Source organism: Thyridium curvatum (genome assembly GCF_004353045.1).
Source record: "Thyridium curvatum strain D216 chromosome Unknown NODE_120_length_81233_cov_73.040108, whole genome shotgun sequence".
NCBI classification, from domain to species: Eukaryota; Fungi; Ascomycota; class Sordariomycetes; order Thyridiales; family Thyridiaceae; genus Thyridium; species Thyridium curvatum.
In genome coordinates this window covers 1-17,441 of record NW_022156875.1, presented here as the reverse complement: position 1 = coordinate 17,441, position 17,441 = coordinate 1, and the positions used below count along the sequence as shown (strand labels likewise).

General features: G+C 56.1%; 5 protein-coding genes across 5 annotated transcripts; 2 read left to right on the top strand and 3 right to left on the bottom strand.

The window, feature by feature from the left end:
* Position 1: 1 nt before the first annotated feature.
* E0L32_011816 (uncharacterized protein) lies at positions 2-1,828 on the top strand (the record flags this gene model as incomplete). The annotated part of the gene is made up of 6 exons (XM_031134587.1): positions 2-140; positions 193-443; positions 512-519; positions 580-699; positions 753-1,035; positions 1,091-1,828. 6 exons carry the CDS (start codon positions 2-4, stop codon positions 1,826-1,828), a joined length of 1,539 nt encoding a protein of 512 aa, XP_030999803.1.
* Positions 1,829-2,990: 1,162 nt separating this feature from the next.
* On the bottom strand, positions 2,991-4,243 carry E0L32_011815 (uncharacterized protein; the record flags this gene model as incomplete). Its single annotated transcript, XM_031134586.1, has 4 exons — positions 2,991-3,686; positions 3,749-3,769; positions 3,842-4,134; positions 4,198-4,243. 4 exons carry the CDS (start codon positions 4,241-4,243, stop codon positions 2,991-2,993), a joined length of 1,056 nt encoding a protein of 351 aa, XP_030999802.1.
* Positions 4,244-5,490: 1,247 nt separating this feature from the next.
* On the top strand, positions 5,491-7,718 carry E0L32_011814 (uncharacterized protein; the record flags this gene model as incomplete). The annotated part of the gene is made up of 4 exons (XM_031134585.1): positions 5,491-5,559; positions 5,621-5,816; positions 5,884-6,054; positions 6,118-7,718. 4 exons carry the CDS (start codon positions 5,491-5,493, stop codon positions 7,716-7,718), a joined length of 2,037 nt encoding a protein of 678 aa, XP_030999801.1.
* Positions 7,719-8,272: 554 nt separating this feature from the next.
* E0L32_011813 (uncharacterized protein) lies at positions 8,273-11,295 on the bottom strand (the record flags this gene model as incomplete). The annotated part of the gene is made up of 6 exons (XM_031134584.1): positions 8,273-8,643; positions 8,715-9,097; positions 9,167-9,498; positions 9,556-9,755; positions 9,810-10,969; positions 11,063-11,295. The coding sequence occupies 6 exons, from the start codon at positions 11,293-11,295 to the stop codon at positions 8,273-8,275; spliced, it is 2,679 nt and encodes an 892-aa protein (XP_030999800.1).
* A 1,327-nt stretch (positions 11,296-12,622) lies between these two features.
* On the bottom strand, positions 12,623-14,275 carry E0L32_011812 (uncharacterized protein; the record flags this gene model as incomplete). The annotated part of the gene is made up of 1 exon (XM_031134583.1): positions 12,623-14,275. The coding sequence occupies one exon, from the start codon at positions 14,273-14,275 to the stop codon at positions 12,623-12,625; it is 1,653 nt and encodes a 550-aa protein (XP_030999799.1).
* Positions 14,276-17,441: the final 3,166 nt, after the last annotated feature.

Here is a 17,441-nt window from a genome sequence, read left to right as displayed (position 1 = left end):
CATGGGCCTCCTGAGCGCGACACCAGGATTCATCGACATGGCGGATGTCGGTGCAAACGGCATTGTCACCAACCCAACAAAGGTCGGCGGCTTAATCGCTGCCTATTATTTTGGTGCGCTCGGCGGCGCTTGTCTCGGAGGTGAGCGGTTGCAAAGCTTGCTGAGTCAGTTTAATCCAGCTGACGTTTTCAGGATGGCTCGGGGACAGAGTCGGACGTAAGCGCGGAATCCTTGTTGCTACGGCATTTGGAATCATCGGGGCTGCTCTAATGTCAGGTTCTGTTCACTGGGGCATGTTCTTCCTTGCCCGCATTATCTGTGGGTTGGGCATTGGAATCCTCAACTCTGTCCTCTTGCCTTTCGTCTCCGAACTTTCGACAGCTCACGACCGTGGCTCGACCTTCTCCCTAGTGTTTATCTTTAACTATGTCGGTATCTGCATAGTAAGTACGTCCATGTCCTGCTTATTGATAAGACTGGTTGTGTTTCTGACGCCTTGTATCTTGTCTAGGCTTATTGGTGAGCTCACTGCTCTCCGATGTGACAATTTGGCCCATGGGAAGACTAACACACAGGTAGGATCAACTTCGGTGTCCGTCAAACGAACGACGAGTTCCGTTGGCGCTTTCCCTTGGCTTGGATGTGCATTCCACTCTTGATTGTAGACGTCTGCTTGCCGTTTTTACCCGAGTCCCCAAGGTATGTTGCTCTTCCTTTGGTCAAAATAGAACAGCGCTTAATACCAAATACAGGTGGCTCATTGCAAACGGAAAGCGAGAACAAGCTATTGAGATCCTCTGCAAGCTTCGCGGCGATGTGAGCCCCACGGACGCGGTGATCAAAGATGAGATTGAGCAGCTTGACGCAGTGGTCGAGAGTGCTTATTACAAACGAAACAACCTTCTGAACATTGCCCTGGCTGGGCGATACTCTGGGAAACTGCATCTTGGCCGGCGAGCTGTCATGGGTTTTGCTCTTCAGTGGATTCAACAGTGGACGGGTATCTTGGCTATCGCAGCGTGGGCTGGAACGCTTGTCAGTCATGGAAAGAACAGAATCAATTATTGGACTATCAGCTAACGCAAAATAGTTCCGCCTTGCCGGTTTTGATTCTTACAAGAGCCTGTGGCTTGCCGGTCTAGTCAATACCTTCGGGATTCCTGGCACAGCTGCGGCTGCACTTATCATTGACCGACTCGGTCGCATCAAGTCGCTACTCGTGTCATTCATCACGCAGGGCGTCTCGTTGTTCCTGGTCGCAGCGCTGATAAAGACATCTCAGGACGCTGCTGCAAGAGGGGACGTCTCTCAATCGACTCGTCTGGGCACCGCCGCCGCGTCATTCGTGTTCATCTACATTTGGTTCTTCACCATGTTCAACATAGTCCCTGCTTGGCTGTATCCAACTGAGATCTGGCCACAAGAAATTCGCGCCAAAGGTTACAGCTTTACCATACTTGGCTGGGCTGCCGGTTGTGGAATGACACAGTTTGTCATTCCGATTATGCTAGACCGTCTGGGTTGGGCCACATACATCTTCTTTGGGGCCATGAACATCGTGGCCATGCCCATTGTCTACTTCTTCTACCCCGAAGTCGCCAAGCGCACATTGGAAGAAATCAACCTCCTATTCACCAGCGATAGCTTGTTCGTGTCGAAGAACATGCACGAGTATCAGAGACGCCTCGATGAGGCGGGTGGTCAAGTGGCATTGGCCGCTCGTCGTCTGCTTGATGAGGTGGACGGACAACTACCTGCTGCAGACAGGGAGGAGAAAGGCACTGCTCAAGTCACCCATCAAATGGATGAGTCACCTGCTTCAATGTAATGATATAGCCATGAGCCGGCCGAACCCCCTTGTACTGTACCTACCTGGGGGTGATATCTCTCAGTCAAGTTGGAAAATCCTTAGATATTTTTTAAGATAATCAGCTCCAAATTCTGTCTGATCCGCAGCTGGACTCATATCAACTAAGGTCTCCTTATTGCTACGAATTCTTCTCTCCAGAGAGCTGAAATATATCCTGGTATCAGCGGCCAATCAGTTTGGCCTTGTTGTGAGCCGCCTTTTTGCTCTCCTTTCTGTTCAACAAGTCATCACCCAGGACTGGTATGAGTTGGTGCTGGGAGACGCACTTTGCAGATTATATGTCTTGCGCCTAGAGACTGAGGACCTTGACAAAGCCATTCATTTATCCCCCTTCTCTTTTAGTTTTCTCTTTCGATCTCTCTCTCTCTTTATTTGATCATTTTTATTTTCTATTTTCCCTCTTTTCCCCCCTTTTCCTTTCTTGTCTATTTTCTTTTCTTCCCTTCATTCTTCTTTTCTTTTTGTTTGATAAAATACTCCTTGAGGGGCTTTCAACTACAGCTTAGATAGACTCACTGGTGTATTTAGATAAAAAATAAAAAAAAAGAACACAGCAAGATGTTTCAATAAATAATCATCTTAGATTGTAGTGAGCAACGTTACTTGCTCTCTCCTCGTAGACTAAAGCCTCTGGATCCGTACAACTTCGACGCAAGACAAGAATTGGCTGTGAGGTAAGATAACATCAGGCTTCACTGCAAGTATTTGGTCCCAAAAGTAAGGTTTCAAGGATTTTCGAGGCGCGTTTCCATTCAATATCAAGTGGAAGGACCCGTCATTTCCGAGTTAAGTTCTGTTATCAGAATCTCAGATTTTCTAAACAGTTGAGAAGAAACATTAGAGCCACGAAAAAATTAGATCAAACCAGTGACCAGTCCTCTAATCGCTACAAGCACGAGATTGATAGCTGGATATGACGGCCCTTCCAAGAAGCTAGGATAAGAGGACTCGTTGAGACTACTTCCAGACCTTCTTCTATTTAAGTGATTCTTGGTTCTTGTCTCATAGTTCTCTTTCTTTCAGTATTCGCAGTCAAGGTATAGACCATTCTTAAATTTTCCAAGAAGGTAATATAATTAAACTTGTGGCCCCCTTTCAAGTGCCGACAGGCAGACCCTTTTTACTTAGCTCCGGCACCGAACAGAGCCTGCCGTGTGTTGTACTTGTACTCGAGATCGAGATGCCAGTAGTTTGCAGCATCCGGCTTGGCAATGTGCCATGCCTCATCCAAGCTCTTGACTAGGTCGTCAGGCAGGGGGCCTTTCTCTAGATGTGTGAGGTTCTCGTCGAGCTGCTGGACGCTTGAGACGCCAATGAGAATGCCGTCATTTCCGTCCTTGATCTTCAGAGCGGAGTGGTGCACGACCCAGCGCAGAGCAGTCTCAATCATGGTCAAACCGTGCTTTTCGACGGCCTCCTCAATCTTCTTGAGAGCGTTGAACGTGGTGTCCTTGTAGTACCGTTTCCGGTACAAGGCGCCGGTTTTGCTGGTGTCCGAGAACCGGCCAGACTCGGGGATCATGTCTTTGCTCTTGATCTTTCCGGAAAAGAGCCCTCCAGCGATGGGGTTGTACACGACGATATCGAGGCCGTAGCGGCGACAAACAGTTACGAGCTCGGGTTCGATGGTGCGCATCAGGACGTTGTAGCAGCCCTGGTACACCGTGGGCCGGACCCAGCCGTTGTATTTGCAAGTCATGACAATCTCAGCGACTTCAAAAGCGGTGAAGTTGGAGATGCCCAGGCGCACAAACTTGCCGGCCTTATGCAGCTTATCCAAGGCTTCCAGGGACTCGGCAAACGGTGTGCCACGATCCTGTCATGAGAATTAGACCAGATCGACGCTCACGGGTTGTACAGGTACAGTATTGCACTTACAGGAGCGTGGAGGTAAAGAAGCTGGATGTCGGGATTGCAGTTAGTGGAAGGACTCAGCGAAGGGCGAAAGCACCCATGTCTTCAGCGGCTCACATCAACACAGTCAGTACCGAGCTCCCTGAGACTCGTCTCAACGGACGCGATGACCTTGTCCGCAGCGTTGTCGCCGGGCGTGGAAGGATATTGAACCTTGGTGGCCAAGGTAAGGCCCCTGTCTCTCCACTTGGCCTCACGAGTGAAGCTCTCCTGGGTGCGCGCGACGTAAACCCTGGCAGTGTCGACTTCATTGTAGCCGCGAGCTTGGAAGAGATCGAGGGCCTTGTTGAAGTCGTTGATATCGGTGACTCGAGCTCCTTGGTCCTCTGCAGTACCAAAGGTCATGAGACCTGCGGTGATTGTCAGCGTGGCAGGCATTCATCACAGTTGGAGTTGTATGTCTTCTTGCCTACCTAGGATGATGCGATCCGTGGGGGCCTGCGCAACGAGAGGTGACATGCTGGGCGAGGTTGTTGTATGCGGTGTTTAGTACTTACTCCGAGTATGACTTCAGTTGTGGTCCTATTAGGGAGAGAAACAACAACGACCACGACGATGAGCCAGACGTGTGAGAATCATGTTGAAGCAGGAGGTGGGGTAGTGGTGGTGTATTAGGTGCTCCCCAGCTCTGGTGAGGTCATGTTTAGTGAGGTGTGTAGCGGGGCGCACTAACTACGAATTACAGGCTCGGAGTAGTGTGCTTTATCATCAAGGTTGGTTGTCTTAGACAGGCCGAGATGACTGGTCTAACACGTTACACAATACACTGCAGAAGCATTTAATGGCCATGATGTGTCTTGTCCTCTTGGCCTGAACACGGTCCTCGATGCACTGGAGACGTCGAGCAAGACACGACCGAGGAGTCTCGCGGCAGAGACTCATGTCGCTCATGCAGCGACGGACCGGACACGCCATCCAGTCACCTGGACGGGCTTGATGCCTTCCTGGCTGGTTGCAATCGTGAACTGCCATACTTGGTAACAAACAGCTGCCACTGGGTGATATCTGCGCCAGCGTCTTCACGCCCCAAAAAGCAAAAAAGTTGCATTGAGGATCGAGTCACGTGCTGGCACACCTTAAGTGGACGACCCTTGGGGGCCTCAGGCAGCGCGAGGGGAGTTTAATTGAAATTGCGCGTGGCAGGGATGGCCCGGGCACGCTTTTCGCGTCGCTGGCCTGCAGAAAACGCGCACCCGGCCGCTCTCCCTCGCGTCGCTTCACGCCTGGCCGCCCCGCCCTGGCCCTGCCCTTTTGCGCCGCTGCTGGTGACTTCTGACCTTGGACAGGTTGGTGGCCCTCGACGCCTGCCTCAGCACGCGCCGCCATCCTCATCGTCAGTCATCCAGGCGCAGTTCCACCACCATCATTCACACCTCAGCGCCAGATCACATTTACCAAACTCCACCAGCAACGGATACTAGCCAGCCCACCATTCACCACCTATCTTTAATTCCGTGCGAATGTCGCAGAGCGATTGAAATCTCTGGCCTCGGTCAGACCGCGCACACAGCCTCCTTCAGTCTGCGATTCGATCCCCGCCGAGACCTTTCGACCGGCCGACGTCCTGGCCTCGTCAATTGATCGCCCCGTCGCAACATCGTGATCCTCCTCAGTTGGGGCAGTCGCCCTTTTCCAATCTTCTTCCGATACACACCGTTGGTCCAAACGAACCAGCCTCGGGCCACTGAATCCAGGTCTCGACCACAATGGTCAAAGCACCAGCTGCCGCAGCGGCGGCCGCCGGGCCAGGCATCTACAGTGCTACTTATAGCGGTGTATGTTGACCGTCCTGTCCTGTCCTGTCCTGTCCTCGTCCACAAGACTGACCCCTCCCAGATCCCCGTGTACGAGTATCAGTTCGGCGCCGACCTTAAAGAGCATGTCATGCGCCGCAGACACGATGACTGGATCAACGCAACGCACATTCTCAAGGCTGCCGGGTTTGATAAGCCAGCCCGGACGCGGATTCTCGAGCGCGAGGTCCAGAAGGAGACCCACGAGAAGATTCAGGGTGGTTATGGCAAATATCAGGGTCAGTCCTTGACCATCTCTTCCCGCAGTCTCTCCTACAGCCGGCTCACACTCAATGATTCTGCCAGGCACCTGGATCCCCCTGAAAATGGGAGAGGCTCTCGCCCAGCGCAACAGCGTCTACGACCGCCTGCGGCCCATCTTCGAGTTTGTTCCGGGGAACGAGAGCCCTCCGCCGGCTCCACGACACACCAGCAAACCCAAAGCCCCGAAGCGCCCTGCCGTTCCCAAATGGAGCAGTAAGTCACACCTCCTGCCTACCTGTTTCCCGCCAGATTCTTTGCTGACCAGACAATTACAAGATCCCCCTATCGCCGAAGACTTTGACAGCACCGACCTTGCCATGAACGAAGACGACACCCCCGACAACTTGACCGTCGCATCAGCTTCGTATGCCGCAGAAGATGACAGGCCAGACATGTCGCATTTCTCAACAGGTCACCGCAAGAGGAAACGAGAGGACTTGATCCACGACATGACCCAGACCCACCACTCTGTGTACGGAGACGAGCTCTTGGATTACTTCTTGCTGTCTAGGAACGAGCAACCCGCAATCCGGCCAGATCCGCCGACAAACTTCCAGCCCGACTGGCCCATCGACACGGAACGACATACCGCTCTGCATTGGGCATCCGCCATGGGCGATGTCGACATAATCAAACAATTAAAGCGCTTCGGCCCCACCCTCTCTGCACAAAACATCCGGGGGGAGACCCCCTTTATGCGCGCCGTCAACTTTACCAACTGTTACGAGAGGCAGACCTTCCCCGCCGTGATGAAGGAGCTGTTTGAGACGGTCGATGCCAGGGATTCATCTGGGTGCACTGTCATTCACCACGCTGCTGTTATCAAAGGCGGGCGGGTTACCAGCCAGTCGTGCTCGAGGTACTACTTGGATAACATCTTGAACAAGCTTGTCGAGACGCACGATCCAGCCTTTGTCCAGCACTTGATCGACGCACAAGATCACGAAGGCAACACGGCCATACACCATGCCGCTATGCGCAACGCGACTAAGTGCATCCGGGCGCTCCTCGGGCGTGGCGCGTCCACGCATATCTCAAATACTGAAGGCGTGCGGGTGGAAGATCTCATACGCGATCTCAACGCCAACAAGAAATCCCGCGCCGCACCCCAACGATCCTCGTCACCATTCGCGCCCGACTCCCAGATGCGCACCCCCTTCCGAGACGCGTTGGGAGAGGTACAGGGCCGCCTCTCCGTGACGCACCAGTCGGACGCCGCCAAGGCGATACAAGCGCGCATCACGCCCTTGATAACGGACAAGTTCCAGGAGCTCGCGCAGAGGTACGACGAGGAGCTCAAGGACAAGGAGGACGCGGAGAAGGAGGCGCAAAGGATATTACAAAACACGCAGGCCGAGCTGGCCGCGGTGCAGGCGCAGATCGCGGCGCTCGAGGCGCAGCTCGAGCCGGACGCCATGGCCGCGCAGGTCGAGAACGAGGCGGCCGTCGTGCGGAAGCAGGTCCTGGCCCTTGTCACGCACCAGAACCGGCTCGCGGTGCAGCGCGCTGTCGACACGGAGCTCTCCATGACGAACGGCGCGGGCGGCAACGCCAACGGCGCCGGGTCCGGCGGCGGCGGCGACGAGAGCTACGAGGAGCGGGTCCGGCTCGCCAAGGAGCTGCGGAAGCTACTGGCCGACCAGCGCGAGGCCGAGGCCGACTACGTCGACGCCCTGAGCGCCGTCGGCACTGGCGAGAACATTGAGCGGTACCGCCGCCTGCTCAAGAGCTGCCTGGGCCCCGAGGCCGAGAACCTCGACGATAACCTCGACGACATGATCGCCATGATGGAGGAGGAGGCGTCAGACGTCGTGGCGCGCAACGGCGGCGGCGGCGGCGGCGGCCTCGACGCCGACGGCATGGACCTAGCCGCCTAGAGAGCGATGCGCGCGCGCAGATGGGCCCATCTTTTTACTTAAAGCCCTCCCTGCCACTGATTGTATATACAAACAAATGGGTGAGGAGGGAGAAATGTTTTTTTAATCATGGCGTCGACGGTGGTTGTTTTTTTTCTACCAGAGGGTGGCGTTGTACTTGAGAAGTAAAACTCAAGACTACGGTCTGAGAAGGGTCGGCAAACTCGTCATATTTAAAATATTCAAGTCCACTTGTTCTTCCACTCTAACATCTCGAGACATGATGAACCCATGACAACACTGTCTTGTTGTATCTTTTCGTTAGCGTCATCAACCATCATCAGGGATGGATTGACTACAAGAATCAAAGCCACCGCCCACGATGAATTACATTCTAGGATATCATTCCAGTCATACATAACATATCATATCACGCCTTGCCGTATCATCCACATATCTGACGGGGCACTCGTCAACAAGTATTCCAGAAAGAGGACGTGCCTCTGAACCAGGACGGGAGCGATGTGATGTAATGGACCACCACCCACGCCTTTCGTATCTCGGGCCCGCCAGCATCAGCCCCAGTTGCCCCTCAGCGGGCCGTACAGCGTATCATCGTTGATGCCTTGCATGGGCATGTAGTAAAACGAGTCGGTCGCAAACGCGCTGCTGCCCACCATCGGCGGCTGGGGGACGAGATACGCGCCCGGTGGTCCCCCCGCCATATGGGGGCTCATCAGGCTGTAGTCTCCGTTCTGCGGCAGGACCGGCGGCATCGACGACGAGAGGCCTGGCGTGTAAGAGGGGCCTGCCGCAAAGGGCAGCGAAGGGTGGCTCAGCTCGCCGACTGCTTGGGTCGCCTCGTCGTATTCCTGAGCCTGGCTGGGCAGCGCGACAGGTAATGCGACCGAGGCCCGCAGGAAGGGATGGGGTTGGTGTTGCAGCCCTGTCAGGGGATGGAGATGCATAAGTAAGTGATCCTAGATGACGAAGGGGGGAAAGGGGGAAAAAACTGACAGGCAACAGAATTAATGTTTAATCTATCCATCAGCTTCTGGATCCGGTCCTCCATGCATTGAGTCCCGGGATGCGCTAGCTTCATCTCCCGAAACCCCAACAGGCAGACGCCGAGATATTCCATCGAGGGCGCGTGTGCACCCGATGTGCCAGGGCCGGTGGCGTTTCTAACCAAGATTGTGCTGGCGACATAGGTGGCGTAGCAGAGCTGGTACGGCACCCGGCGGAACGAGTACGCGTAGCGGTACACAGAGAGCAGGCATGCGATTCTCTCTGCGGCCACCGTGCAGTCGTGCCAGCTGCCATCATGGTCATTACCCTTGAGATGGCCGTTTGCGACGAACGGCCGTTCGGATAGGATCACCAAGGATAGGTATATCGTGCTGGAGAAGAGGTGGTCAAGCGTCAGAACGGGCCAAGTTGAGCCGGCGAACAAGGGTTCTGCTACTCACTGCAACACCATGGTGTGCATAGGAACCAAACCAACCAGCCCAGTCTGCCTCTCATCCCATGGTGTGAATTTCAGTTTGTCCGGCAGGTCTTGGTTCCACCCGCGGAGCCGCCCCCTAATACGGTCCAGCACAAGCCGGAGCTCGTGCCGGGGTGTTCTCTTGGCGTGTACCTGGTAGAAGGAACTCATAATATCCTCACAGATCTCGCTGAGAACGCAGTGGTGAACAAAGTTGGTGACTCCATTCGTCGTCATATGGGGTAGCGGAGGGGCTCCGGGCATGACGAGGAAGGGACGCCAGATCTCATCCTCTTCATAGACATCCATAAACTTCTGTCGGTAGAGTCAGTTCCGCTCACAGGGACATAGGCCGCAGCACGAAGAACCGACCTTGGGCACGTGGCAGTCTCGGCCATGCATGAATATGGGCCGCCCGAGGTAGAGGCTTTGCAGCTTTTCCGACACGAAAGCTCCCCAGAATAACCGTCGGGATACCTCGATCTCTTCAAGCGTCTCGAGCGGGGTGTCGGCGGTGATGCGATCGGCCTCGACGTACAGACCCAGCTGCGTGATCATCCTGATACCTCGTCCTGCGGATCTCGGTCAGCCGGCCATCGCGCGATTGAGGAAACGGGGTACCTAACCAGTGTAGTCCCATCCTCGGTCAACCTGCCCAGCCGACATCAAAGCATTGCCCATGACGAGAAGAGCCGTTGCGGTCGGGACGCTCGACTTGCCGACCTCGTCCCTGAGCAGTTCCTCTGCCTTTGAGTAGAAACGCTCTCCCGAGTTTTCCGCGTGGTCACCCCCGCCGACCTCGGGATCGGTGCGCTCCGAGTAGCGACAGGTCACGGCCATCAGAGCGTAGAGGAGAAGAGGCGAATAGAACCTTCCGCCGTGGACCATGTCTCGGAAGAAGACTGGGCGGTAGGTGATGCAGAAGAAGTGGTGGCGGTTGAAGTGGATGTCGAGCAGATGGAGGGCCAGTTCGGCGGGGACATCGTGTATGTAGCCGCGCTCAACCAGCGTCTGGCGATAACTAACCTCCCTACCGCGTTCCTCGGCCGCGTTCCTAGTGAGGAAATACGAGGCAGCGGAATAGGCATCGGCACTGTCGGAGCGGCGGATCTTTCCCCGCCGGGGGAGACCTTGTCTGCTGCCAAGAGACTCGTAGAGGGTGTTGGTTGGGCCGCGCACCTCTACAGCTCCGGTGCCATGGAGGATGACGTGCGGGCTGACGTCGAAGTCGGCAGAGTTTGTGCTTTGGGTGTCACAAGACTCGGAGGGGTAAGGACTGTCATGGCTGCCGCGGAGGGGAGGCAGCCAGATCTCTGGGGAAGACGAGCTCTGGGAGCGGGCAAGCCTGGACATGGCGGCCGAGTGCAAAACGTTGGGCCTGCGTTCTACGGCTGCTATGTTGCCCTGGCGGCTGAGATGGTTTGCCTGCTGCGTTTGCAACGCCGCCGCAGCCGCCGCGTGGAAGCTGCTGGGCACGTCCTCGGCCGAGTGCAAGACGTTGGGCACATCCTCCTCGACTGCTGTGCTGCTCTGGCGGCGGACCCTTGGCTGCTGTGGTTCGGGATTTGCGGCATGTATTTGGAGCGCCGCCGCGGCCGCAGCGACGGCTCTCTTCTTCTTGTCCTGGCGGTCACGGCGGGACCCCTCCACACGGTGTCTGTAGAAGCAGCACAACGAGGAAGAAGCGGTCAGCTCAAGGGGACGGCGCACAGCCAGCGTAGAGCGGCGTAGGGATTGGGCAGGAACCGTGCTGGCACCCTCCGGGAAAAGGCAAGACAGCGGCGACCTGTACGACTGCGCACAGGGTGGAAGCGAGCGTTACATTGGGATGGAAGAGCAAAAGGGTCAAAGGGGAGGACAGGGGAAAACCTTAACTTACCTGCGCTTCGGGCCACTCTGATCGTATTGGCAAGGTCGGTTGGCCGCGAGACAAGTGCTACACGTAGGCTGGCCCCCATTGCACTTGATCTTGCGCAAGCGACACGGCAGACAGGCGGGTGTCTTGGCCGCCAGCCGGGCATTGGCGCTGTGCTGCGGCTCAGAGTTCGCCGTTGTCGTCGCCCTCGCGGTCGCAGGCGAGGTGGAAGTCATCGGGGAATGAGGATGAGCCATGGATGCGAGGGTCACGGGTGTTTGCGAAGGCCATCATGAGCTTTGGGCCGCTGCTGACAAGAGGCGCTGCGGATGGGCAATGGGAAGAAGAGGGAAGAGAATGAGAAGAGAACGCGGTGGGGATGGTGTTTGTATGTTTGCAGTGGTGTGAGACCCGAGAAGAAAACGCCCAGCAGGGGTGTCCAATCTCGCAGGCAAATGAATGGTGAATGGGAGGCGGGGGAGCAAGAATCACACAAGACGAGCACCAGCCTCGGAGTGCTGCTGCTGCCTCGCCCGCAGTGCTTTCCTCGACGAAGGGAACTGGACGGACAGCGACAGGATCGTGGATTTTCCATATAAGAGCTTCCCTCTGCAGCAGCGAGCCTCTAGAGCTACGAATTGCCTTTTCGGGTGCCGCGATGGGTACCCAGTGGGGCCCACCAGCTAAAACGGCGGGGGGGGGGGGGGCCTAATCAACTGCGGCCGCCGCCCAGAAGCCGCCGAAATCGTGATCGAGAGAGTCGGACTGGAGCGCGTCCTGCCCTCCCCAAATGACAACGAGACATGCACATGTGTTCCAGTTCTGGTTCTGGTTCTCATCCATCTGATGCAAAAGTCAGATCGTATTGGACTAGACTACCTAATTTTATAAAGCGTTTCTTGTTCATTTTGAATCAGTCAGCTAAAAATGCACATGGAATGTAATGGGCGACCTTTCTTGGGTCAACTGGTCAGAAAACCCTCGTCGCCGTCCCTATCAAGCTTTCGGATATCTCATCTCCCTGCAGCAAAAGAATGTCCACTGATCCCAGTCTCGCGCACGCCAGCCTGTGCAGCCACCGTTCCGCGTCCGCCTGTGCCAAACCCCGCATGGTCCTTTCCCGGCCGCCCTTTGGAGTTTCCAACAAAAGATGGTTGCAGTCCCGGGAAGCATGGCTTGGGAATCGAGGCAGAAGGAGGCAAGACCTTGCCGTGCCCGTGGCCAGAAATCATCGCAAAGATCGAATCCAGAAGCGCCTCGAGAAGCCAATTTGTATCGCAGGCTGCGCATCCGCACGGCCTGCAACGCTTTGATAGAATGTAGCCAGAAACCATCCATGAGTTCGGCAGTGGTCAAGCTCTGTGACCAAAAGAAACGGAGAAAAGCAAGACGAATCTCTCTCGCCTTGACAAGCCTACCAACCACCCTATCGTTCGTATCCGTATCCAGTACCGCGGCCAGAGCGGCGAGGATCTACCCCGGCTCGGGTCCTCGGTATGGCGGGCCGTGAAATGAAAGACGTGAACATAATCGTAAGTGCGTTAAAGCAAAAGAAAAAAGAGGATTGTGTGAAAACAGCCCCCTTTAGGCGACCATGACGGGGCCGTTCTTGCGCTTCTCAGCACTCGTGAGGACCAGCATGGGCGCCTTGCGCTGGCCATTGCTCTCGGCCGTGGGTGTCTTGTTGGCGCTCTTGAACACGCTGGCAAAGCTGCCGGCGCTGGCTTCCGCCTCGGTGCCGTAGGCCGACTCGATGGCGCCGCGAGCCTTCTGGCGCGAGCTGGGCCGGTCCGAGCCGATGGCGCCCCAGCTACCAGTCGACGTCCGCGAACTAGGCGGGGAGCACTCGACATCGTCACCATTGAGGCTGCCTGAGCCGCTGCGTCCAGAATCCGAGTCGTCGTCCGTCAAGGGGCCAGCAATCTCCTCGGCCGTCTCGGAAATAGGGCTAATACTTCCAGAGCTGCCCGTGCCCGTCACCTGGCGACGAGTGATGCCGGCGCGCATGAGATTGTGCACGGCGGACCGGCGAGTGCGCGTAGCAAAGTTCTTGCTGCCCTCGTGCTTCGAGGTCGGCTTGGCACGCAGCTCGTCGAGGCTGGGCGGGCCACGGGGTTGGCGGACCGGGTGCTCTCCAGCGCGGCCCTGGCCGGGGCCATACGTGCCGGCCAGAGGGAAGTGGGCACTCTTAGGACCGGCCGACTTGGGGGCATCCTGGGTAGAGACCGACAGGGCACCGTTAGTGACGTTGGCCAGAGAGGACGACTTCTTGTGTCCGCGACGGAACGCATTGGCGCTCGGGGGCGGCAGCGGGGTGGTCTGATCTGCAGGCGACTCGAAGCGGCGCGGGGGCGAGGGGTTCCTGAAGCTGTTCTGCTGAGATTCGGCAGGAGGAGGGGAGACCTGGACGCGGGGAGTGTTCATGGACTGCTGCTGCTGTTGCAGGGCCAGATTGTATTGGTCGACGAACTGGCTGTTGAGCTGCGGCGCCGAGCCTTGGTTGACGTAGAGGGTCTGCTGACCAGTGACGGGGTCGTACAGCGAGTAGAGACCACCCTGGGCCGACATGCCCGAGGTCACCATAGACTGGAGGTTGTTGACCTGCTGCTGCTGCTGGTAGAGGTTCTGGTAGGCCTGCTGCATGGGCTGGGCGCTGTTCAGGTTCATGGTCTGGAACTGCTGCTGAGCCGCCTGGACGCTCATGAGCTGCTGCTGGAGCCTCTGCTGCTGCTGGGCGAGGAACATGTTGGTGGCAACAAGCTGGGCGTACAGGTTGGGGTCCATGCCCTCAAGAGCCTGGTCCTCGAGCTGGATCTCGGGAGGGGCCAGGACTTGGTCGGCCGAGTAGTGCTGGGCCTGCATCTGCTGCTGCATCTGCTGCTGTTGCTGTTGCTGCTGCTGAGCGTAGGCCATCATGGGGTTGTTGAAGGTCTGCTGCTGGTTGTACCGAGGCATCGAGGTCTTGGGGCCATTGTACATGTTGTCGTTGTTGCCGTAAGCAGTGTTGCGGTTCCTCATCTGATGAGCAGGGGCGGCAGTGGTGGGCGAGGCAGGGAAGGTGGCCGCCGTGGCGGACTTTGGGGCGGTACGAAGGCCAGCGAGGAGATGAGACCGGCTGGTGCGAGGGGTAGGCAGACCGTTGTCGGCGACCGGCTGTGACTTCATGTTGTCGAAGGAGAGCGGCTTGATGTTCTGGCCGCCACCTCGGCGCGAGGCCAGGCCACCAGAAGCGGGCATGTTGAGCCTGCCGGAGAAGTTTTGGTGCGACATTTGAGCTAGACCGCCTGCGTCCATTTGCTCGAAATGCTGTTGCTAGAACTGGCGAAGAAAGAATATGGTCGTCGAAAGCTTAAATGAACCCAAGTTGCAACGGGGACAGATCCGGGCGTGCGAAGCGTCGGGTGAAAATTGAAAAAGGCAGTCAGTCTACTCGAATAGCAGTTGGCTGCTCGTGTATTAAAGAGAATAGAAGACGAAGAAAGGAAAGAGCCGAGAAGATATATTATGACGGGGATGTCGGAAAGAACAGGAGAACCGTTTCAGAGACGAAATCGATAATCCTAGGCCCGTTGTCTTGCTGCAGCGGATCCGTGCAGTGTGTGGTTTCCGAAAACGATGATGTTGTTCCGAGTGTCGAAAGGAAGCACAGGCCCCGAAGTTTGGGGCGGGCAAATATGACAAGAGAAGATGTCGAAATGACTGTTTATCGGTCGGGTATTGCGTGACTGTATTAAGGGTCTCTGGTGGGAGAGGGCCGTTGTGTAATGAATGACGGGTTGCAACCAGGGCGATGTGATGCCTGCAGAAAGGGCGACGCTGTCGACGAAGGGACGGAAGAGCAACCGAAGGGACCGAGAGAGACGAGATAGACTGGCCAGAGCAGTAGGAACGACGCAGGTGCGTGCGGTGCGAACTGTGAGCCGGCAGAGATCGAATCTAGCGGGTTTCCGATCGACAATTAATTCGCCGGAGTGTGTGACCGAGACAGCATCAACAACAACAACGACAGACAACCGCTACAAGCGAGGCTCGATGGTTGCCGAGAGCGTGTACTGGCGTGGCGTGGTCGGTTGTTTGATGTGGCGGCGGCGGGTACGGCAGCGTGTCGAAACAAATTTGAAAGCGAAGCGTCGAGATGCGATAAAGTACAGAGTATTAAGGGTGTGGTTGTTGTAAAAAAAAGTTTGAGCTGTGTCCAAATGGAAGAAGCCTCTCCTGGTGTCTTTTTGATCTTTTTTGTCTTTTTCTCCAAAGTGTGTGGGATAATCTTCGTCCGACGAAATGGTGGTGTTTGTGCGTATCTGTTTTGCTGGGGCGAGTGAGGGAAGAAAACCGCGAGAGACAGGTTTTTCGTTTTCAAAAGGCGACTACGACAACGACAACGACGACCAAGTCGAGTAGATGGAAGAGAGCGTGCGCGCGCGAGGGGAGGAAAGAGAGAGGGGAAGAGGAGAGAGAGAGAGATGGAGAAGAAAGATGGGAAAAGGAAGGGCGGTGTGTTGGTGTTGGTGATGGAGAAAGAGGAAGAAAAAAGACCAGGAGGAGACTGGACTGGAAGAAGAGAGAGAGGGACTCGGAAATGGAGATGGAGAAATGGGTGGTGCGTGAGGAGCGGGTGCTGCAGGTGTTGGGTGTGGGTGTGTGGGCAGGAGGCCGGGACCCAAATGGCAAGTACCTCACAGGAGAGAGCGAAAGCACCTGCACACGCTGCACGGCCAGAACAGTACTTGCCTACAGTGAGCCGAACAGCAGCCCAGAAGCAGCCAGCCAGGGGAAAGGCCCATTTCCCTCCAGCGGATCACGGTCCCCCGGGTCAGCCAAAGAGCACTTTTGATGCATTAACTCACTTGGGGAGCACATCCAGGCTAGGCCCTCTCTCTTCTTCTTGTTTTCTCTCTCTCTCTCTCTCTCTCTCTCTCTCTCGGCTAGTTACTCGACTCTCCAACAATAACAGACTCACTCACCCGCTCAATCGCTTATTTGCTCCCCTCGTCTGCTCATCTCCTCGATGTGCTGTGTGCTGGACTTGGTACCTACCTACATACTCGAGCCCTCCCACCGTTGCCAGATCAGGGGAGGCGTACCTAGTGAGGTAGGTACCCAGAGCTAGCTTGAAGCTGGCCTAGGGTGGCAGCAGAGGAAGCGAAACGACTGGCCAGGCGGGCGGTTTGGAGTGGAGTGGCGTGAGTGGGAAGCACCTGCAGGGGGTGAGAGTGGAGGGAGGATCCCCGGTCTGCCTCCAGCGGATAGCTGCCCGTTGTGATTTGTAGTTTGTCTCGCGTGGATTTACGCTCGTCTGCACACCAACAACTTTGTACGGAGGGCAGGCATGCACGTACCGTGTTTTCGCTTTGGCTGGTCAAGGTCAAGTGAGAGACCACAGACCTTTTTCTCTTTGTCCGCTTACCTCCTGACCCCTTACTCCGTGTTCCGTACTGCTTGAGCGAGACCGCCTGGGAACTCGCCGGACGACTGGCGCCTCGGTGGCGATGCGTTCGTCAACCAGCTCACGACGAGCCCCACAGGCAGAGCCGTGACCCCAAAAAAAGAAAAGAAAGGCAGTAATCCCTCGACCCCTGAAGGGCCACATGGCCAGCAGGAGAGAAGAATCGCGACCAGAAAGACAAGGACGGAGCCTGGCTTTGCCTGGGAGCCACGGACCATTGTCTAGGTAGTCTAGTTACTTGTAGGTAGGTACCTTACTGCATCGGGGCGGCAGAGGCCCACCCGCCTCTCCTTGTCCACTGTGCCCATGCCAGGGCCCTCGGGCCAATCACGCGCGCTGCCCGCTGTGATTGGCGACAGGGCCGCAGCCAGTCAGGGTTGGTCGGCCTGTTTTCTGACTCAATCAAGTCACCCATCACCATCCCAATCCCCCCTTGCCCGCATCACCGTCCCATGCATGCCATGCCAGAGGCTGGAGATCGGATCCTTCATCGCATTTACTTGTACAAGTACCTCCCTAATGTACAAGTATCAATCCGTCACATTCACTCTACCAAGAGTTGCATGTCCCCCGCGGACCACACACTCTCGACACTCTTACTTCGCAATCAAACAAACCGGAAAAGTCTGCTGGCTCCAGACCCAGTCTATCCGTCAATATCTTAGCACGATCCAGTGCTAGATCCTGTTTAGGCTTACGCTTCGTGCATCGACAAAATAAAGTAATTAAAATCCCAAGGACGGCGCGTCTCCTAGCCCTTAGCCTGCCGCGTCTGTCGGGACGGAGCTCTGCACCAGGTGAGCAGAATGCCACAATAGGCACTTCATAACGAGAATGACTATTCTTGCACCCCCCAACAGCTACTCTTGCACCCATGCAAAAAATACCTATTCTACCACTAAAACCCCCACTAAAACTAAGTCACTACACTGAGGCCTTATCGCTAAAGGTCCACAT